General features: G+C 36.3%; 1 protein-coding gene across 2 annotated transcripts; it reads left to right on the forward strand.

Annotated features, from left to right (window-relative positions):
• Positions 1–849: 849 nt before the first annotated feature.
• Positions 850–17,217, forward strand: cfap43 (cilia and flagella associated protein 43). 2 transcript variants are annotated; one of them, XM_058386627.1, is made up of 38 exons: positions 850–927; positions 1,400–1,653; positions 2,074–2,170; positions 2,739–2,906; positions 3,005–3,119; positions 3,658–3,811; positions 3,909–3,991; positions 4,094–4,225; positions 5,382–5,498; positions 5,609–5,689; positions 5,819–5,967; positions 6,072–6,175; positions 6,276–6,440; positions 6,530–6,687; positions 7,090–7,257; positions 7,342–7,472; positions 7,580–7,709; positions 7,969–8,082; positions 8,682–8,759; positions 9,353–9,478; positions 9,695–9,799; positions 9,955–10,071; positions 10,162–10,323; positions 10,465–10,671; positions 11,195–11,284; positions 11,532–11,612; positions 11,698–11,823; positions 12,024–12,147; positions 12,244–12,347; positions 12,561–12,647; positions 12,742–12,830; positions 13,006–13,213; positions 13,402–13,514; positions 13,660–13,819; positions 13,960–14,124; positions 15,883–15,963; positions 16,056–16,209; positions 16,370–17,217. In XM_058386627.1, exons 1-38 carry the CDS (start codon positions 899–901, stop codon positions 16,531–16,533), a joined length of 4,890 nt encoding a protein of 1,629 aa, XP_058242610.1. In that variant the 5' UTR covers positions 850–898; the 3' UTR covers positions 16,534–17,217. The 2 variants fall into 2 exon arrangements, with proteins under 2 accessions (XP_058242610.1, XP_058242609.1); XM_058386626.1 differs by having other exon boundaries at positions 6,524–6,687; positions 16,370–17,216.
• Positions 17,218–17,549: the final 332 nt, after the last annotated feature.

Genomic DNA, 17,549 nt, shown 5'->3' on the forward strand with positions numbered 1-17,549 from the left:
TCTCAGGCTCTCAATTGTATTGGACAATTTTTTTTAAATTAATTTTATTAATTAATAATTTTAATAATAATTTTATTTCTTTAAACCTCTGAACGTTCTAGCAAAAAAAACCAACAACAACTTTTAATCATTGTAAGCTTTACAAGTTATTTGTGTAACTCTTTATATTATTATTTATATTCATTTACTTGGTTTATTTTATTAAAACTTTCTTATTCATTATGCTTAATTTGTACTAATCTCGGATTTTATTTGTATGATATACACTTTCTGTTGTTCCTGATTCTGAAAAAAGTGTTTTCTTTGCTGACTGATTTTATATGGGACCTGGTCAGCGCACGGGCTTGTGGCAGGAAGGAGCAGCCAGGTCCACCTGATCCAACTGTTCAGCTAATTATTAAACCCTCAGTGAGGTGAGCCAGATTTGCTGAGAGTAAGGGAACACTACGTGCAGAGACCACATACACGGGGCTCAAAATCACATAGCAGCAAACAGCTAGGGTTCATAAAAGACTCGCATGTCGCTTCTCTTTCCATGGACAGACACAAGCTCACTCCAGGTGCATGTTGATCATCATCTTCTTCTTCCTGCGTTTATTTATATGAATGATCAGTATGAGAGATCATATACTGGAGTTTAAAATAATAATAATAATAATAATAATAATAATAATAATAATAATAATAATAATAATAACTCACCCTTATATCAAATCTAATAATTTTGCACATAAACCGTGTGCTCTAGTTTTTCCGGGGTTTTTTTTAGGACCAGCAGCCAATGGGAAACGTACAATGGTACCACGTGAATCCACTGTTTTGTTTACGGTTGCCATAGAAAATAAAACACCTAGCTAGAACTATAGCACCGAGCACGGGCTGGACAGTTCATTCTACAATGGAAGTTTCAGGAAGTTTGGAAGTGAGGTCAGTAGCTGAAAACGTCACTCGGTTATTTTACTTTATTATAGTTGGACACTGTGCTTCTAAATAGCGATCTGAAAGAAAGAAAGAACTTCAAATAAAATTCAAATTTATTTGTCACATCCACAATCATACATAGTACGACATGTAGTGAAATGCTTTTAATACTACCTCGAGGTATGATGAATGAAATAATCAAGAAAAATAAACAGGAAAAAATAAATAATGAGAAAGAAAGGGGAGAAAGAGAGAAAAATGGACTAATGTGAGAAAATCAGAAAGTAAAAAATAAGGGGGTAATTAAAAAAAGGAGGAAAAATAGAAAGAAAGTCAGAGAATAAACTCCTATAGTTACTAATAGTGGAGATCTAGCTGTTAGCCATGAAATATTAATGCACATTGTTTGTTTTACCCAACATTATTCATATTTGGTCTGTTTCTATGTCAATCATTCACTTACCTTTTGTCCCACAAGGTGGGTACAGGGGTTCACTAGCAGCGATGTTGCATTTCTGGATGAAGAAACAGCCTGCTACCCTTGTGGAAATTACATTGTCTTCCTCAATGTGAAGACAAAAACAAGAAAAGTGCTTCAGAGCCCTGGTCATGGCATCGGGGTCTTCAGTGCAAATGGACATTGCAGAACTCTTGCTTTTTCTGAGCAAAAACGTTTTCCATCCATTTTTGTGTATAGATACCCTGAGCTTAGCCTGAGATGTGATCTTAAAGGTGAGTTTTTGAGTCATTTCATCATTCTAAAAATGCATGTTAATCCAGATGAGGTGTCAGGGACTCCATTAGAACTGTTGAGGCATCTCATCCACAAAAGCAAGCCACTATTTAACCGTGCTAGGGAGAACACAGCTGAAAAAACTTAAATGATTTGGGTGAATTAATGACTATTAGTTAAAACATCAACAGATTATATTATATATGTATTCCTGCTGGCATGCAGTGTTCCCAGGATAGACCTGGGATAGCCTGATCACAGTGTTTAAGTTGAGTGTTAAGTTGACATCCTGTTCAAAATCATTCCAAAGTCATTATTATGAGAGATTCCATATCTTGAAATGTAAATATAAAGTTGGTGTTATACTTTGCTACCTTTGTTCAACATGATTTAATTGTTTTGCTTTTATTGTTTTCCAGGCACAGCTAAACTGGCTTACACAGCCCTTGCACTGAGTGACACTGCTCAGTATTTAGCCAGCTGCTCATCTTTACCTGATTATACCATCACTGTATGGTATGAGCTTTAGTGCTGGTCTTTGTGCTACCTTTATATATTGTGAGACACTGTTATTCCTTGTCTCTTGCCTTTTGTGTTATAATAATCTCACCCAGTCTGTGAATGGGTAAAGGCTTCCGACTAGATTACATTAGTGTATCACAAACACACTGCGATACACTAATGTATCACAAATGCATTAGTGAGGTCAGACATTGATAGTGGGCGAGGATGCCTAGGGCACAGTCATCGTTCCAGCTCATGCCAAAGGTGTTCAGGGTTGAGGTCTGAGCTCTGTTTATCCACACCAGCCTTGGCAAACCATGTCTATGGACCTCATTTTTTGCATAGGGGCATTGTGTTGCTAGAACAGGTTTGTGCCCCTTACAGTTACAGTGAAAGGTTTGTTCTTCCAACTTTGTGGCAACAGTGTGGGGAAGAAACACATGTGGGTGTAATGGTCATCTGTCTGCAATATAGTGTATCTGATTTAGAATTAAACGTAAAAAAACAACTTACAAATATAAAGGGAAAGAAACGTGTGATATGTAAAAAATGCTTAATTAGTTTGTACATATTTTCAAAGGAACTTGGAAACAGGGAATTCAATTTGCAGCAATCGACTGGCTGAAGAGAATGTCACAACGCTGCTTTTCAATCCAGTGAGCTGCCAGCAAATCTGTGCTGTGAATCCAAAGTCACTAACACTGTGGAATATTGAAAGATGCAACCAAGTCCATATTATGAACCCCAGGTACATATGGTCTCTGTCCAGCAGATGTCACTCTTCATTGATTTATAATAAGAAATGTATTTGACTCAAATGGCACTGCGTTTGAATTTGTTTGGCAGTGTTATTGATCTACCTGCCATTGACGGCTCTGTAGTTGAGAAAGAGGATGACGATTCTTACATCCCCACTTGGAAGCTGACATACTCTGGCCCTCAGATGCCCACATCAGCTATTGTAAGGCTAATTGGTGAAAGAGCAGATAACATTTTGGTACCGAATTCACTTGTAATAAAAAACAATTTCATTTTTGTCCATTTAGATGTTTTCTGTTCAGTTTAATTATGGTGATAATTCATAAGCAGAATATTCAGTTAAAAAACTGTGGCTTAGTGTTAATAATAATAAAAATAATAATAATAGTAGTAGTAGTAGTAGTAGTAGTAGTAGTAGTAATAGTAGTAGTATAGCCATAATGTAATTTTCGGAAGTTTCATGGATGTGTTCCAATGTTCACAATCATAGCTGAAGTTTTAAGTGGAGGTTCAAGTGGTTAGTAATCTGTTTAAAAGCTCAGAATGTTGTGGGTTTTGCTTCCATTGTTCCAAGCAGTTCAATCTCTTCATACTGGTTCACAAATCAGTGAGAATATTTTCCAGAAATCTGTCTCTACATGTTTCTATAAAAATAATTTAAAGTTTTATTTTTTTTTTTAAGTTATGTTGCACTTGTTGATTTGTTTTTTCTCACATTGACATCTGTATGGTATATGTAGCGAGTGAAGCCTCGACTCAGTCCCAGTGCCATCTGCTGGTCAGTTTCCTCAGATCTATATGTTGGGACTAAAGAAGGTTTCCTGCTGCTAGTAAACACTGAAAGTCTGTTTGTCTCTATCCTTTACAACCCTCATATCAATCAAAGTCCCTCAGGTAAAGAGTAAGTTTTATTGGTTAGTAAAACTGTTCAATGCATTTTATATCTCTGTGGTCCTGGGATTGTCTAAAATGTTTTAATCATATCTTGTAGATTATTGTGAGAGCTCAGGGATTCAGCAAGGCAGTTTCCAGAGTTTGGCACTTGACAGTAAAGGAGTATTTGCTACAGGACCTGTATGAGCATCTCATTTACATTCAGAATATACAAGTGTGATAAAGTCTAACATTAGTCATCATGTGCTCTGGACCATCTATTTTTCATGGTATTTTCCACAGGATGGTGTTTTGCGAACCCTCAGGATTAAAGGGAACCAAGTGGAAGTGGTGGAAACTTTGACTTTAGTGGAACCAATCTCATGTTTGTGCTTTTCACCTGACTATGAAACTTTGCTGCTGTCTTCAACCAGTGTAAGTAAAATGGATTTTAATTCACAAATTCATGGCCACTAATTCTATTTTTGGGTTTGTGGGTAATAAAACAATAAGGATGCTGTTATAATTAAATGTCCAATGTGAAACCTGCAAAGCCCTCTATCCTGTTGTTTGACTAATACAAAAGGCCTGATATTGAAAATAACCTAAATGTCAACAATTACACTTTTGTTTATGTAGAACATCCACCATACAAGTTGCAATGAATGAGTTACTATACAAAAGATAACATATTTGAATGAGCACATAAACCTATGGTTTGCACTTGCAGCTGGAACAGCTCTCATATCTGTTACATAAAATGACATGTACATTTACAGAATTTAGCAGATGCCCTTATCCAACTTACATTTATCTCATTTATGCAACTAAGCAGTTAAGGTTAAGGGCCTTGCTTAAGGGCCCAGCAGTGGCACTGGGGCAGTGATGGTATTTGAACTCATCACCACTGAGCTACCACCTGCCCCTGTTGTAAATTATTCACCATGTTTTCACCAATCAGTGGTGACACTCCACATAATCTAAGACTAATAATAAACAGATTAATATCATGCTGTGACAAAGATTATGATTAATCATTGTTTTGGTGAATCTTCTATAAAGATAGTTAATATTTAAATGTAAACACTTTGTAATAGTAATATTTCTTCCACATTATGAAGCATGGGAAAATCTTCAGAACAGAGGACTTTCCACTTTCTTAATAGCACAACAATCTGCATTTATTTGGCTTCATTAAATTTAATAAAAGAGAAAAGGCTGTTAAAGGAACAACTGTTGTAATATAAGTTGTAACTTGTTTTGTGGATGTTTCATGACATAGAACGTAACTAGGAACAAATATTATATTGTTCTTACATCACTGAAATATGTCATAACTGGAATATTGCTGTGGTATAAAAGGAACAAAACACTTTGTGGCAACCTGTTAGAGGTAAATGATTGAATTTATGATGGTAACATCAAACTGAAAGCACTGCATCTGGTTGTTTCTTACAACAGCATGCTTCTTTCTGTTTAATTTTGTACTTAAATGTGTGGTGCTTTGCAATACTGCTGATTCAACAGAAAACAGTAAATTACATTGTTTATGAGGTTTCTAAGACCTGCTGGGAATTTTGCTGTTCTGTAGGGACGCATTTACAAGTACAATCCAGGACTTACAAATGAAGTTGACAAAGTTCTGGATGTATTGTGTGGAGACTTTATTGCTGCTGCTCCAGTATACACTGAAACAAACTTCTGTGTGGTAAAATGATACCAAATATTTATTTTCTGTCACTATATTCATAACTAAGAAATAATAGTTATGGTTGTATAGACTAAAATCTGGGCTGTCTTGAAATTTTTTGTTTGCAGTCAGTCAGAGAGTCTGGGGAGCTGCAGCTATGGTCACTGGACAGTGGAGATTGCATTGCATCTATTTCTCTACAGACAAAAGTTAGTAACATTCGAACATCCTTTGGTTTTATTCCTCCACCCATCAACATGGCCATTATTTTCTTATTAGAGGCATAGATAATCATCCTGTATGTGTCATGTTATAAATCTCTGGAAACATGAATACAGGTGATCTGCTTGGCATGTTGCCCAGTAGCACAGTATGTTGCTGTAGGAGCAGTGACAGGCCAGGTCCTGTTTGTGGATCTGACAAGGGCACAGAGACCTCGACTGGTTCACACTGTCCAGCTGTACCATATACCTGTAGAGCATTTAGTGTAAGTGTTATCATTATGCCTAACATTTTAATGGACTGTTGTTTTTGAATTAGTCATTTGAAACGTATTATTGTGTAATCTCCTTTTGTTATTTTCTTGAACAGTTTCGACCAAGGGGCAAATTTTTTGATTACAGGAGCATTTGATTCACGCATATTTTTGCTGGATGCAAGACCATCTAAAGCATTTGAGATTATTGGATACACTGGTATATTAAATCTGTAATTACAAAGCTTAATTATAAAGCTTTTTTGTAAACATGAGTCTATCTCTGACATACATTTTATTTACTTTGTCATTCTTGTCAGACGCTATGGGTGCCCCAGTGAGTCTGTCAACCCAGTACCAGGTAGAGAGCGAGCAGGTGGACATGCTGGTGCTCTGTAATAGTGAGAAGAAGAACAGGACAGATAAGGAACATAAGGAAGGGAATCTGATCATGTTGCTGTCAGTGTCTACACAGCAGATTTCAGGTGGATTTTCCATAAAACAGCATAGGTAAGAAAATGTGTAAAAGTTTTTAAATTTGTGTTACTGAATGACATCCTGTTCTTAGATACAGCAAATCGTGTGGATGCTCATGGCTGCCTGCGAGAGCAAGTTATTCAGAGCTGTGTGTATGAGATCCCACACTCTCTTTCCTCATGTGTTCTGGGTACCAAAACAATCTTTGGTTATTGCCACCAGAAGAAAGTTCTGCAGAGATTCCAACTACCAGAGGTATGATTTGCAGTGTTGTGAAGTTTTATTAAGCAAGGAATTTTTTTTAAATAAATATGATATTAATGTTAATGATGTAGAACATTGACAAAAAAGGTACTGTGTGTGATCACTTACATTATAGTAGCTATAAATAGTGATCTCCTTACTTTCCCTTGAAAGGAAAAATACATCTTTATTTACCAAAAAGAACATGAAACACCTTTATCCTAAAGACTCTCTTATGATGTATAACCTACTGACTTTTACAAAGCACTGACTTCAGGCTCCTTTTTAAACAATCATTTCCTTGCAGAAAGAGCCACCATAGAAAAGATGAATGAATGAATGAATGAATGAATATTTTGACTCAAACCAAACATAGGGTTTAACATTATCGAATATTTATCATCTGATTTACAGAGTGTGGATAAAATGTCCAGCAACCAGAAAGCAGTTAGAATGAGTCCAGAAATGGAAGTAGAGGGTCATCCTCTTGGCCCTGCATTACTGTGTCTCTCACCTCATCAGAGCTGGCTGGCATCTGTTGGAAAAGATGGGCTGATTCGCATCCATGACATCACCACTCTGGTAATATCAGGGTTAGAACAATTTGGCAGACTTTACAGATATTTAGGAGTGCAGTCTGTTCACACGTTGTACTATTTCATTCAGGATACCTATGTGCAAAAGCAGTGCCACTCTTGGTGGTTGGGAGGAATTCGGTCTATATCTTTCACCACTGACAGTCTGACTCTTATCACTACTGGCCTCCGAGATGGCTCTCTGGTCTGCAGCAGGCTCAGGTAAAAAAATTTTGCCATTACTTTGAACCTGCCAATTGTAACTATATTGAAAAACTTTGCTTAAATTCTAGGGGTCAAAAAACTATAAACCATTCAATATTTAACAGTTTAAAGATGGCTGCAGCTACCCAAGATGGCCTGTCTTTTGTGGCCAACTTTGAAGATAAAATGTCACAAGAGAACCCCATCCTCAGTGACATGGTTGACTGGGATCCACCATCACAGGCACCAGTAGAGGTACAGAACTGCAGTGTTGTATTAGTCAGCCAGTGAGCAACTTATTATTTTTGTATTTCTGTTTTTCACACCTCACACTTACGTCACTATGTTAAAATGGCTTTTCATTAAATGCTATTCCAGTGCAAAATCAGTTACATAATACCTTTTTATGTTACAAAGACCTTTTAAAGCTTTTCGGAAATGAAAGTATTTGTAAGAATATAACGATATTCCTAACAATTAAACTAAAATATGTATTTTTATATTATTATTTAAGGTCAGTAATGGGAGCCAAATAACATATAATATAACAGACAAGAAAGAGGGTTATAACAATCTGCCTTCTGCATCTCCGTGCAATTCCACATGGCTGGATAATAAACTAAATACAGTAAGTGTTCTAGCACTCATTCAAAGCATATCATACAGTACATATCTAATAGAAAAACAAAATAATATTTTAAGATCAGTGCAGAATGTTGTGATGTTGCTGTTTATAGAGAAATCACATTAAAGCACCTTGAAATTATGGTGATAAATGGAGATAATTATTACTTTGTATTTCTCTATTCATCTTGTAAATTAGAAAGCTGTATTGCAGTGTGCATTTAGGGCTTTTTTCATCATTTTTTAATAAATGACATATTTTATTATGAGTTTTAGGTTTTACTGGACCACCATGATTTATAAAATTTTAGGGCTTGTTTGTTAACAACAATAAAGTTTATCTTCATATGCCATTACTCACCCTGTTTCATGCATCATTTCCTTACAGTTTTGTCCCAGTTATCAAAGCTGCCATCAGTTTGGCATTGTGTAAACCTTAGGCTAAGATCACCATCAGAGTGTTAAATTCATAAAATACTTAAGAATGCCTTGAACATTTGCGATACCTAACACAAAACTTTAGCAAACTGTGGGTATGTGTGTGGCACCATTATCTTCCACTTGCCCTTCCATAGAGCATGAAGAAGTCCGCTGTCTTCACAGGTACTCACAGAGGAGAGCCAGCTGTTTGCAGAGACCGGGAGGAGTCTTAAGAAGAGTGTAGCAGAACTTCAGGAGATAGTAAGAAACAGCACAATATAATGTACAGCTGGAATTTGTAACTTATCCTTGAGAAAATACTTCCATCACTAGTTCCATGCAGATCTCATCAGTATAGCTATGACTATATTTAACTGTTCTGAATGATTTATAAATGATATTGTAAAGGATACTGTAATTTATCTCGGCACTCTCTCACAGATTTAACCAGTTGTATTGCACTGTTTATGAAGCTAGTCCTGTTTTTCATTTAACCCCTTAGACCCATGTTTGCTGTTTAGTCTTCCTGACTTTTGTAAAAAAAAACAAAACACACCATTCCTAATAGTTTCATACTAGTTACTGAATCATTTATAATGTATCATTAAAATAATATGCAAATGTTTGAAAAATAATCTGGGCGCATAAGCAATTTTTGATGTTAAGAAGGTTTTCTTTATTTGTACAGCAATACAACACCTTCTTTATTTGTACAGCAATACAACAATACGCCATACAATTATATATATTTTTTAGTTAGGCCATGTTTCGAGAGAGTTTAAAGCCACACTGTCATACCAGTAATATTTAATATTTAATGTGGATAAAAATAACTCATGCTCCCTTGCTGCCAGATCCAGGCTATGATGCAGGAGAATGAGAAGCTGCCAGACATGGAGAAGCTGGAGCTGCTGGAGTTTAACCTGGACGTGGACGAGCTACAGAGACTCCAAGAACTAGGAGAGCAGGAGGTCGCCAAGGTAAAAGAAGTGTATCTTTATTTTATTTATTTATAGTGGGAGGCCATTTTAAACAGAGTGAGTACAGACCTACATACCTCTTACATTGGGAGTGCTTAATTTCTACTATTATGTATAAGAAATTCTTATGGATATTTCTAATAACACATATTATTAGATATTTTTTGGTATTAGGATTTGCAGTCACTTGTGTCAGTTGTGTATGAATTATATGAGGTGAGAAAGGAGATTGAGCTGGAGAACCTGGCAAAAAGTTATCTGCGGGACGTTCTCAAGAAAAAGTACTGGGACTCCATGAGTGTGAAAGGGAAGGTCATTAAGGTAAAAAAACAGAGCAAGTTTCCACAGAAAGTCTAATAGGCTGTATGGGTTTCATCTTTGTTCTAAAAATAATTTTTTTTTAAAATTATATTTAAAGAATTATTCTTGCCATCCTCATTTCTGTATGTGTTCTTAATAATATATGACCCTCTCAGGCCTTCCACTCAGGGTGTGAAGTGGAGAACTTTCCCATGAATGAACGGACAGTAAAGGAACTAGAAGAGCTTTCCAGGGTAGAGGCCATTCGAGAGATGGAAAAGGCCGACACTAGTGTATGTATACGACAATTTTAATATGCAGATACAGGCTGAAGAGATTCAAATGCAAAAGGTTCATCATACATGTCTTCTGTTGTGTTCAAGGCACCATTAGAGAAAGACGAGAAGGATAAAGGGCATGAGGTGGAGAGCTTAGAGTTTACAGGTAGTCTGAGCGCTCAATATGGAGGTTCTAACCCTCACCTGTACAGCCAGTTCGATCTGCATACAAGAGACCAGAAGATGAACCAGATCATCCTGCTACAGGTGATGTCCTCATTTTACCCTGATTGTATTTATAAAGAAACAAAATGCTAAAAACAAAGGATATAAAGTTTTTAAATTTAAAATTTCTTCATATACATACTGTACATATAGAGATTTTTATTTGAATAATTTTAATTCTAGGATGTTATTTACAAAGTGAAGACAGCTTTCAATACAGAGTTTGAGGCTGTGTACAAACAGAAGGAGCAAGAGATCAGCCGCATAAGAAACAGGAACAAGCGCATTGCAGATATTATGAGTAAGCTGAAGCTGCAGGAGACCCTATGGGAGCCCACACTGTCCGACAACGAGAGACCAGAGAGAGCTCTCACTGTCTCTGACTCTGAGGTAACAACACCTGTAAGGTGGTCTTGCTAATCAGATACACTCTTAGTTTTGTAGCGCAATTAAGCTTTGAAATATATTTTAATATACGTATCTATGATGGTATGGACTCTAATGCAGTATTTGTCTATAAATAAGAGTTTGTTATCTGGGTGGAAATGGTTCTGTAATTTGTTATACAACATTTGTACATGTGCAAGATATAGCTGCCTGCTTTTGGCTCTAACCCTGAACCTGCTCTACACAGTTTGAAACTGAATTTGACCCAGTGTCCCCGTGGTTCCTAGTATTCATGCTCAATCCCATTCTGCATAATTTATTGCTCCCACAAAGAAATTTAAAAACTGGCTTTAGCATTGGATGCTACTGTTTCAGGCAACAGAGGTTTCAGAGGTTTGTTTGAGAAACACAAAACACAAAAATTCAATTTGAAAGTATTGTTGAGATTTTAAAGCTGGCTGTGTTTTTGAACCTTGTTTTACATCTGTGGACAGCTGGCTCAGTGAGTTTCTATGTATGTTTTTAGAACAAGGTTGAGAAATACCTGACACCTGAGCAGAGGCAGAGAGAGGAGGAGCAGAGGAAGGAAGAGGAGCAGAAGCGGCTTGGAGAAAAGGTATTAAAAGTAACTGTAATGCCATGTTTCTAATCATTTCCTACATTTTATATTTCTTATAGTGAACTAAAAATGAATGCATTTCTGCATTTATTACATCAGTTAACATTTTTAGTAGTAATTTGTCTACACTACATGTCCAGTGTCACTCTGAACAGCAAGGTGATTCCCGCAGAACACGACTGGATTAACATAATAATAATTAATAATAATAATAATTTCTTGTGGACCTCTGTTTTCTGGATAGGGGGACAATCTCAGAGAACGGGCTTTGGATGATATGATGGATGGAATTCTCGAGGTCAAAAAAGAGGACCTCCTGAAAATGGTATAGTGGCCAATTTGAATTTAACCCAAAGCCTTTAGTATGTGATTAAATTAAGCAGTTTACAATGTTTTTATTTCACTTATAGGAAGTGCCAGCACCAGAATTTATAGTTAAGCCTGAGCTCCAGTGGACAGAGGAAGAAAGAAGAAGATACAAAGAGCATGAGAGACAAGCAAAGGAGCTCAGGGAAGAACAAGAGAAGTATAGAAAGGTGTGATTAATGAATTAATGCCATACAGAATACGTAAATGTGTTCTGTTCATGTGTGATCTGATGAATAACTGGATAAAAATCTCAGTTTATTTTTGTGTTCCTCAGAGTATATTACTTTTGTCAGCAGTTTAACATTTTAAGCTTCACTGGTATATAGGGATATTATTATATATGAAAATTTATCACTAATGGCTCCAGACCTTGGAAGCAGAAGTGAAGAAACTGCAGGCATCCATTAAAGATGCCACCCAGGCCTTTGATGACATACTGATCAAGCTGTTTGAAAGGAAAGTGAAATCAGAAATGGCTTTATACCAGGCAAGTAGATTTGGGCAAGATGTAATTTACCTCAAATGCATATTACATAAACTTGTTATACAAAGTTTACAAAGTATAATAACTTTTGTACCTCAGGAAGAACTAAAGATTGCCAATCTGGTTCTTTCCATAATAACTGAGGAACAGATGCTGGACAGAGAGGAAGAGCTGATCTACAGACTGGAGAAGGCACAAACTGTTGAGGTACAGTTTGTTTGGTTACATTGCTGTTGTCGGCTGTCCAGTTCATTTAGGTGTAGTGTACCATGAACAAAAGAGTGAGACACGTGATGCACATAGCTCATTTTGTTCTAAAGGATAAGACAAGTTGTGTGGCATGTTAATTGTATTGGCTATGAGATTGTTTTTCATGTCCTATAAATTGCTTTAATGTATGACTGACTTTTCTTTTGGCAGAATGAAATTAGGAAGAGGTTGAATAATCACAGAGAGGATGTAGAGGCCTTTCAGGAGACGTATGATAACACAGTCGCAGAAGATAAAGTAAGATCATCACTGTCTCTAGACTAACCATAATGATATGATTGATCCTGGTAATACATCAGACTGCTTCTGACATCTTTTGTCCTTTTGAAAGCTTCTTGACAGTGGATTTCGCAAAGAGTTTTGTGATGTCCCTGGACACATTGTTGACCAGCTCTACAAGCTTTACAAGCGCAGACCCAGGTAATTTCAATAATGGAGATCTGTCAATAGGAAAGAAATACCCATTTGGCCTTAATTAAGATAAAGATAAGATAAAACATTACTGATCCCTAAGATGTGACTATAGACTCATTTAATCTTGAGAAGCAACTGGTAAAGTGAGGCAAGAATAACGGTAGGAGATGTTCCTTTTCAGGATTCAGATTATGAGGAGACAGATAGACAAGACAGGCTCATTAAAGGAATCTCCTGTGTTGAGTCAAGCAGCAACAGAAGGACTCTCTCAGATAATGAAGGCCATGGAGGAGTTAGATGCGCCACAGAACATGCCTGAGGGTCTGGACCCAGCCGTGTGGGAGAGATTCTGTCTGGCCAGAAGGACCAAAGTAGAGAGTGAGCAGAAGGTGAGAAAATAATCTAAATGATGACAACTAAACTCCTCCATGATTTCTTTGTATATAGATCACTTTATTGTTCAATCTTAGGAAACTTCACATTTAACTGCTAATAATTTAGATAACATTGCAGAGATCTAAAACATCCCACTCAAACCAAAGCCAAATCAGCATGCTCTGTACATTTTTTGCGTCAGGTGAAAATGAAGGCGTTGATGTTAGCAGAGATGCAAACCTTTCTGCAGAAGAGAATAGATGAGGAGGAGAAGGCACAAATGGAAATCAAGAACCTTGTTGATGAGCTTAATTGGTAAGAAAATGAGGCTTAATAAACTTGTTTAGTAAGTGATGTCAGGAAATATTCAATTATTTATTCATTATAGATGCCTTTATACAGATTTATTTATTATTTATTTTTTATTTATTAGCAATTTATTTATGTAAATTTTCTTCAGCCTGCGAGAAGAGAGTTCGAGGTTCTGCCTTGACGTTATGGTACAGCTCCTGTTAAAACAGGGCCAGGTTGAGGTGGAGAATGAAGATTTTGCTGCAGACTACTCAGACTCTTTGTTGCTACACCGTAATGTTGTGGAGGACCTGAACAGCACCATCAGGGTATTCAGACTAACTACAGTTACACTCTTCCTTTCTCTTTGCTGCTTATGTATACTGCCATGTCATTTCTTGAGAACCTAAACAAAACTATAGTGTGATACAAGGTGCAAATAATGTGGAACACTGAACTTCTCTTTCAGGATTTAGGAGAGCAGAAGATTGCCAGCATGGTGGAGTGCAAAGACCTTCATATAAGAATTATTCAGCAAGAATGGGAGTATAAGAGGATGAGTATGCAGATTGAAGATCTCAGAAACAAAGCCAGAGACATTCAGATGCTGCATCTGTCTCAAGAAGTACAAGAGGTAAAGCCTGGATGTCCTTATGACCGTGGAATGTTACAGAACTGTGTATTGCTTGAACATTTTTGAACAGAAAGCCTCCTGTCCTGAGCAACATATTTATAAATGTTTTCACTACGAAATACAAAAGTACAGCTCACACTTGTCACTGAGACATTTTTGAATGAGTGCGGTGTCAGGCCATTAACCACAACATATGCTTTTATTTAAATTGAATCTAAGGGTTGTGAAATACATAAGGAAGAAAATACAACAGCATGTACTGTTTTAAGATAACAGGGTGGTGGGATGCAGCAATACATTCTCCTGTAACAGCACATCAAAGTGAGGCAATTACTGAAAATATTCGTTTCTATTAACTGATGAATGACAAGTCACACTTTTCAGTTCATATATACATTCAGCATTATGAAATATCTTGGAAACAAGTTAGTTCCTGTTATCGCTTGCATTATAACAGCTAATAATTATCCCCACACTAACCTTTCCTTTACTCTCTTTGTCTTCAGGTCAAAGAAATAAAACACACAAAAACAAATACAGCTTTTCATGCTATTGTGCAACTAGAATTGTACTGGACTAAAGCCGTGACACTTAAATCTGCTTTTATAAAAGTTAAAAAATCATCTCAGTGATTATGTTTTCATAACAATAACAATGCTTATGTTTTTCAAATTTAATGGCCATCATTTATCAATATTTTATAAACTTCTGTTTAAATACTAGCATAAGCCAAACGAAACCAAGATTTTCTGCAGCATCCACAAAAGTTTCAGAAAAGATGATGTTCTTCACACCCGCATGTGTATGTGTCAATTTGCATTTAGTAATACCTACAACATCCATTTGAAACCAGTGTTATAAATGAGGCCCATTTGGTTTAAATTAAGTGGCACATCTACCCTACAAGCTCCTGTGAAATAACCAGTATAAAAACCACAACATACACTATGTGACCAAAGGTTTATGGTTACCTGACCATCACACTAACATGTACTTCTTCCTCAAACTGTTGCTACAGAGTTGGAAACAAAATACAGTATTTATCTCAAACATGTTCCACAACACAAATCAAGGTCCATAAAAACATGGTTTGGTGTAAAAGAGCGTGAGTGGCCTGCACAGAGCCCTGACCTCAAACCCAGGTAAACACCTGAACTGACCAACTTCACTAATGCTCGTGTGGGTGAATGAGCAAATTCCCACAGCCATGTTCCAAAATTTAATGGAATGCCTCCACAGAAGAGGGGAGGCTAAATCTGAAAGGGATTTTTAAAAAAGCACATATGGGTGTGATGTTCAAGTATCCAAAATCCTTCAGCCATACAGAGTATTTGAACGAGTCCATTCATAAAAACCTGTGATTGGCCTTGCAATTTTCATTCCTACACAGCCTTGCTGTTATAGAATATTAATCAGCCTCTCCTGACAAATCAAAATAGAAATTTAGCATTGCTGTTGTATAAGCAGCAGCAGCTTGCATATAATGGTAAAGGCAGTAGTGCAGAGGTTTCTATTTGAGTCCAAGTATAGTTCAGTTCTACTTTTCTCCCTACCCATTTTCTCTCTTTGCCTAATTTGAAAGATTTTGTATAGCAACAGATGAGCTACAGTCACTAATGCTATACCCACAAATGTCACCTATAGAAGGTAAAACTAATTAACAGACTAATGGTTGTAGCTACAAGGTAGATATTCCTTTAAAAATGTATATTGTCTGAATGTCTAGAAATATAATAACACTGAGCATGTAATTTTAAGTACTTAACAGAGCCAGACCATGACAACAGAATGTCCAAGAAGGTATCTACTCTGGAGAAGACAATAGCATTTCAAGAGAAGGTAATAAACTCTTCATATAAATGACTAAAAATTTGAGCAAATCCATAGTTGTTTTTAATACAGCATGAGTCAACTGCTGGCTTTTTGTCTAGACTTATACAAAGAATGTTGAGGGTTGTAAGAAGCTGATAAAGGAGATGAACAGACAAGTCGAAATGAAGAAAGAGATCAATGCAGCTTTAGATCTGCAGCTGACAAGCATGCAAATGGATGTTGCAGAAAGAAGAAACATCAGTGAGACCACAGGTATTTTTTAAGAAAGTATCTTAGATTATAAACACAAACCCATTCTGTGTAGACCTAAGCATTTCTATGTAAACTCGATTACTATGTAAAAGCAACTGTATTCTATATTGTCTTCAGCATTATTATTATATATTATTATTATATTATTATATGTCTTCAGCACTGGAAGAGAATCAAGAGCGTGAAGCTAATCAACGCTATCAAAACATCCTTCTGAGAAAGAACCTTGTGGACTTGGCCAAAGCACAGGATATGGAAATAGCCGTACTGAGCACTGAGCTGGAATGCATGCGCATGAAGACGTTTCCTGCTCTTTCTCAATAAAACATATCTGATAGAGAACACTGAATACCAAATTCTGTTATTCACTCTTCACAATCACATTTACATCCAAAAGAGGAAAGGCACTTCAAAACATGAAATAAACAGAGTGAAAAAATGTAGAATAAATCTGACAGGTTGCTCTGGTTTGTCTCTTCAGTTACATATATAATCTTATAAACCTAATTTGAGACAGGCTGTTACAGTGATCACCAATGGGGTGCTGTGATGCTATACAATTTTCTTTATTAAAGTACGACAGACTACAATCTTTTTAGAAGGTTATAGTTCTACTTAATGCTGATAAAATATAAATTATTATCTGTCATTACAGCAGCATTACAACATTACAGCAGATATAAATCGTCTTTGTGGCATACGTTGCAATTCCACTCTAACACACTGGAATATCAAGAACCAAATTTTCACAATATTAAAGATTGTTAGTATGTTGCAGCTGGGAATATGAGGGATAAAACAATGATGTTATAAGAAAATAATCAACTTCAGGGTAGTAACAACTCTCCACAATCACACCACTCCATCACTCATTAATGTCTTATACCAGCTTAGAGTCTTATAACAGTATTGATGAGATAAGACCAACACCTAGAGAAGCTTGAAGAAATCAGAAATAACAACCTTTTTAACAGTAGTGGTCAAAGTACACATCTCCTGTACTTAAGTAAAAGTACAGATACTAGTTAAAATGTTACTCCAGGAGAAGTCCTCAATTTGAATTTCTACTTGAGCTAAAGTACAAAAGTACTTGTATCCAAATGTACTATAAATAAACTACATTTATCCTAGCTCTAATGTTGTTATTTTTTGTAATTAACTATTCATTTTATGCGAGAAGAATCTGTCATTCTACTCACACATGCCTGTTAATACCAGGTCTTAGAAATTAAGATAATAGTCAGTTGTCAGTTGTCAGATGTCAGTTAACATTATTCTAAATCAAGGAGCACAAGGGGAACATGGGGGCTATAAAATAGCAGGACTTGAGATCACTGTTT

The sequence above is a fragment of the Hemibagrus wyckioides genome, linkage group LG03 (genome assembly GCF_019097595.1).
Source record: "Hemibagrus wyckioides isolate EC202008001 linkage group LG03, SWU_Hwy_1.0, whole genome shotgun sequence".
In the NCBI taxonomy this organism is placed as follows: domain Eukaryota; kingdom Metazoa; phylum Chordata; class Actinopteri; order Siluriformes; family Bagridae; genus Hemibagrus; species Hemibagrus wyckioides.

Excerpts from the sequence above, each read along its gene's own strand:
- cfap43 (XM_058386626.1), top strand. The coding sequence starts at position 899 with ATGGAAGTTTCAGGAAGTTTGGAAGTGAG. Across the intron at positions 2,171-2,738 it reads GATTATACCATCACTGTATG|GAACTTGGAAACAGGGAATT; the intron begins GTATGAGCTTTA and ends ATATTTTCAAAG. Across the intron at positions 6,176-6,275 it reads TGAGATTATTGGATACACTG|ACGCTATGGGTGCCCCAGTG; the intron begins GTATATTAAATC and ends CATTCTTGTCAG.